Below are 5,425 nucleotides of genomic sequence, written 5' to 3' on the forward strand. Positions count from 1 at the left end.
AGCCATGTTAACAGAAGTGAGCAATGGCCCAGGAGGGACCGCCCTCCCTCCACTCCTACAGTGCACTTTTCAGTTACCATGGGACCACAGAGCAACCATCTGATTCTGTGATTTTACTGATCTGGGTGCAAAGTGCCAGAAAGGGCAGAGGGCTAGCCCAAGTTCACACAGCCTGGGTCCTTTTCAGTTTCTCCAAGGCCCAAGGGAACTTGCTTTAGAACCAGTATTAGGAAACTGGCACTTTGCACAGAATGGGAGAGCAACTTTTCAGAGCAAGCAATGGCCTATCGTATCCTCAATCTGTCCCTTTTCTGAGATGATGAGACCAGCTGGGCCCTGGGCTCCTCCTCCACATGGAGCAGGCTGTGGGCCGCGACAGGAAGCCAATTCCTTAGATTATTTGTATTAACTGGGATGGCCAGATGGAAGGAAACGATGGGCTGATCTGTGGGGCCTGTGGTTTCAGGTTGAGTTACCAACATCACCTCCTTAACTGGGGTGATAGAGGGCACCAGGGGACTATGCCTCAAGCTTGAACATTTGTTCCTTTGATTTCTCATTGCCTGTTCTTCCTGTGTGCACGCAGCTGTAGGCCGCCTGCGGATTTGCGGATTGTCTGAGTGGTTCCTCATTTTTAAACTGGAATAAAGGCCGATTGCTCAGCGGGTTATCTCCTGCCCTGCATAGGCTTCCTTTCCCGTTTCCGGCTTTCAGGGAACCTCCTCCCCGTCTTTGATTCATCTGTGAAATCAGCCTGGAGATACTTGGGAAAGGGGCAGGGCTGCAGGGAGCAGCCAGAGGAGTCATGGCAGGAATCCAGGAAGGGGATGGAGGGGGCTGGGCTAGGCAGGGCATGGGAATGGAGAAGGGGGTGGATTTGAAGGACACTGCAGAGAAAATCAACACTGCACGGCAGCCTAGGGTCCACTTTCCCAACCCAGAAACCTAAGGTGGAGGAAATCAGTGTGAATTTGCCTCCTTCTCTCCCTCACACCCTCCTCCTCCAGCCCTCACAGAGAATCCACTGGGAAATAGAAAGGAAAGAGGACATTCTGTTCCCGTGAGTCACCAGGCCCCTGACTCTCTGGCCTGCTCTCCAGCCCCTCCCCACCGCCTCTCCTGGCCCCCAGTCCTCGTCTCCCCCCACTTCCCACCTCATCTCACAGGCACAGGCTGAAGGCCTCAGAGCCAGACTTCCTCCCTCGCTGTGGATCCCACCAGCTGTTCACAGAGCATATTCCAACGAGCCTCCAGGCTTTGGCAAGGGGGCATCTCTGTTATCCAACCCATTGGAGAGAAGAGGACAGTGAGACCCCAGCATTCTCCCAAGGCCATCCAACACCCTGCACCCCAGCACCACAGACTCCACTTTAAAGAACTCCACTCGCTGACTCCCAGCCCTCCCACCACGCACAGGCACCAACTGGAGCAGTATGGCTGAAGACACAAGCCTTGGAGAAGAAACCCTGACCCAGTTACCAAGGAAAGTGGATTCAAGGCAGCCAGTGGATGGGGCTTCCTCGAGTTTCAGAGCTCAGTCTGCCCTGGACATGGGCTGAAAAGAGTACAGGGGCAGAGCTCTGGGAAGCGAGCCTCGCAGTGACTCCAACCTTCCTCTCCCCAAGGCCCTGGACTGTCCCACGGAAGGCCAGAGCCCTGCTGGTGCACACAGGACCTGCTGTGGGCAGGGTTTTGTGCAAACCCTGAATCCTCCCTCAGAGCTCAGAAAGAGCCCACCCAATTCTTCCCACTCCACAACCAGCCCCTAAGACCCAGACAGAAGCCGCCTGCTCCAGGCACACACTTCCCATCAGAGAGGGAGGTCCCAGGGCAATGAGGACGCAGGCTGAGCAGCTCCCTCCCTCCCGCTGTGCTGCAATCAAGAGCCTCTTCACAAAAGCTTCTTAGTGGTTTTTATTTTCTTGGACTAAGGCACCAATGAATTGACTGTGCAGCCTCGTACTGCCTTCTCCAAACCAAAAGGACATTCTCAGGGCCTCTCCCAGTGCCCCGCCCGCCAGAGGCCTTTCAGCGGCCTGATGAGGAGGTCAAGACGGGCACTTCACATCCACTTGTGTGCTGGCTCTGCCAAGACACCCTTGTCACTTCTGGGGCTCACTGGCAGTTACAGTCACAAGGTGGGCTGTCCAACCCCAAAAGAGCACCCTTACTCTCCACTCCCCAAACCCTTCAGCACTTCAGGCCCCAGTGTTCTTCCGTTCTCTGCAGCCATAGTACACTGGGGCATAGCATGCAAATGCAGCCAGAGCAAGCCCCAGGCCATTGTTCCCCTCATTCACCCCAGAGATGCATCCTTCCACATGGAAACATGGGGTCCACTTGTCCTGGGAACAGATGGCAGGGCAGGGGCAGCTGCTGTCCACAGGCACCGGCGGCAGCAGCCTCAGCGAGCATGGCGGAGGTGGTGGCGGTGGGGGTGGTGGTGGTGGTGGTGGTGGAGGTGGTGAGGGGTGTGGCGGGGGTGGTGGTGGTGGAGGCCCACATTCGGCACGTGAGATACGTGGCCAGGATGATGGTGATGGTGGAAGATTCCCAAGTGGCCCCGCCGCCGGAAGGGCCAAGGCTGGGCCCGTCGGACTCGGTTTCCCCCTGCAGCTATACGGTTCCTCTCCACGTCACAGTCCTGCCGTCCATGGAAAAGGCAAGTGGCCAGCAGCAGCAGTAGCAGCAGAACCGCCACAGCAGCGCCTGTGATCCATCCCACGAGGGCCGTGCTCCCCAGGAGGTCCAGCATCTCGGAGCCAGACAGTCCTTCTCTCCCCAGCAGCTCCTCACTCCTTTCTCCCCTTCAGCAGCCTCCGCTCAGCCCTCTCAGTCACTGAACTTTGTTGTCTCCGCTGCGGGCTGGAGAGCAGCCAGGGAATGTGGGCGAAGCCTGTTTGGACTTGCAACTGCTGGCCAAGGGTGAAGCCAGGCTGCTGTTAACTCTGAGGAGGCCTGGCAGGGAGGCCAGGTGGAGACAGAGAAGCTGTCAGGATGGATCTGGTTGAGGGAGGAACACTGAGTCTAGAGGAAAGGAACCCTCCTGCTCCCTGGCTCAGTGACTTTCCCTCTCCGGGTTTCAGTCCCCTCTCAGAGACTGTGTGGAACAGAGATGAACAACACGGGCTTTGGAGCCAGACAACTCACTTGCTGTGAGATTGTGTACAAGTTACTTAACCTCTCTGTCCTCTGTTTCCTCTTCCGTAAAATGGCTGCTAACAGTTCCTTCCTTAATAGGGTGTTCTGAGGACTAAAGGAGTTGAGATGCATAAATCAGCAACACCAGCTCCTGTCACACGTTTGCCATTGATATTACTGCAATGGACTCCATGGCTCAGGAGACATTGTCGTCTGAGAGTCTGTGATTCTCTGTCCTGCAGCCTGCAGACCTCTCCAGGGCTGAGTCAGGCTCTGTCAGATGAGTCATCCTGAGCTCAGTGAGCTTGAGAAGCTCAGGGAGGCACCACAGGCAGATTTTGCCATCCAGGGAAGTCCTCCATCCAGCTTGTTCTGGGAGGCAGGAGGGTCTGGGTGTCCGCCCAAGTTTGCTGGGAGGCAAGAAGGAGGCCACTGAGCTCAGAGAGGGCAGGCACAGGCCCAGCCTCCTGGTTCCCAGTTCAGCAGTCTCAAGTGGCCATAAACGGCATGTTCCTTGCTCTGTCACACCCCCACTGCCCAGCAGTGGTGAGTACCATTCCTACCTAGTGGAGCATTTACAGAGCAGCAGGATCTGAGCAGTACTGACTCTCCCTCCAAGTCCACCCGCTAGGCTCAGATCCTGTGTTCCTCCCGCGAGACGCCGCCCCATCCTGCTGACAGGCCTCAGCCACAGGTGCTCATTGTCTCTCTGGCAACCCTTTCTGCTGTGGGCGTGCTGGGCTGTTCTCCAAGCCCTTCCTCACATGCAGCGGGGCTCCCCAAAGCCCCAGCTCTGTGTCTGGCTCTGCAGGGTCCCTCCAGGCTGAGTCCCCAGCCCCTCCCTCCAGGCTCACTTCCCTGCGCCTGGAGGAATGTCTGCAGACACCGCAAGGCTGGTTCTCTGAGTTCTGGCAGCACCTCCACCCTGTGATGTTGGGCAAACCCCTCGCCCTGACCCAGCCTGTCTCCTCTGCAGAACTCCCAGGGCAAGAAGTAACCTCCAGGGACCCTTCCCCCTCTGACCTCAATCTGAGGTGAGTTCTCTCAGGGAGGCCTCAAACCCTTAATGAAAACCCTCAGCAGATGAAAAGGCTAAACATTCTCTTCAACCAAATTGGGCTCAGGGGGCAGCAGGTTTAATGATTCCTGGCACTTCTTCGGCCCTTGGGGGAGCCACTTGAACTTTTAATGATGCTGGAATAAGAACTCCTCCTGCAGACTCCTGGGGCCCTGGGAGCCTGGCTGCCTTCCCTAGGGAAGTTAGGGAGGGAAGTCTGCTGTGAGGAGGAGGAGGAAGCCAAACAGGGGATTTTCATCCTCAGAACTTCTCCAAGAAGACTCCCACCCCACACCAGCCGCTGGCAGCGGGGCAGAACCTTACTACTATGAACCTGAAGAACTTCAATCAGCAAAAAGGGCCCTTGGAATCACCCAGACCCAGCCTTCACTGACAGATGGAGAAACTGAGGCCAGAGAAGGGAAAGACTTCCCTAAATTCCCCCGGCCTTGTGTGCTAATCTACACAGCAGGTACTCAACAGAGTACTGTCCCTGCAGTGAGGGAGCCATCCAGAGTGAGAGCCTGAGATCAGCAGGGCCTTCCACAGAGACAGTGGGAAGATGAGGTGGAGATGCGAATAAACCTGGAGGGTGCAGGGGTTGGGGGACCCCCTAACACATACACATACACATGACATCTGTTTCATTAGGTGCAGATTCACTCCCCATCTGGGTAGTAGGATCCCAAAGTGAACATTTGATTAGATGCTTTGGGCACTCATGGGGGCAATGAGGGACAGCCATTGAGAATATAGTCCTCCGTGACTTAACCCATTTATGCCTAAGGTTGCAATTTTTTGAATTTTTGCACTCAGACCTTGGCAATGACCTTGATCAGTAGGATAAAAATAACTCCCACATGCTTAGCGTTCCAATAATGGAACACCAGGCATAAATGTTAAGAAGTGACACAGCCAGGTGCAGTAGCCTGTAATCATGGCATTTGGGGAAGTGGAGGGGGGTGGATCATTTGAGCCCAGGAGTTCAAGACCAGCCTGGGCAACATGGCAAAACCCTGTCTCTTTAAAAATTACAAAAGATTAGCTGAGCATGGTGGCACATGTCTATAATCCCAGCTATTCAGGAGGCTGAGGCAGGAGGATTGCTTGTGCCTAGGCAGTTGAGATAGCAGTGAACCAAGATCATACCACTGTGCTCCAGCCTGGGCAACAGAGCAAGACCCTGTCTCAAAAAAAAAAGTGACAGAGACCTTCTTGGAGGCTTGA

At 55.4% G+C, this 5,425-nt stretch overlaps 1 protein-coding gene across 1 annotated transcript; it reads right to left on the reverse strand.

The window, feature by feature from the left end:
• Positions 1-1,896: 1,896 nt before the first annotated feature.
• HRCT1 (histidine rich carboxyl terminus 1) lies at positions 1,897-3,116 on the reverse strand. The gene has a single exon (XM_017892655.1). The coding sequence runs from the start codon at positions 2,753-2,755 to the stop codon at positions 2,405-2,407; it is 351 nt and encodes a 116-aa protein (XP_017748144.1). The 5' UTR covers positions 2,756-3,116; the 3' UTR covers positions 1,897-2,404.
• Positions 3,117-5,425: the final 2,309 nt, after the last annotated feature.

The sequence above is a fragment of the Rhinopithecus bieti genome, unplaced genomic scaffold (assembly GCF_001698545.2).
Source record: "Rhinopithecus bieti isolate Rb0 unplaced genomic scaffold, ASM169854v2 scaffold_22453, whole genome shotgun sequence".
NCBI lineage: Eukaryota > Metazoa > Chordata > Mammalia > Primates > Cercopithecidae > Rhinopithecus > Rhinopithecus bieti.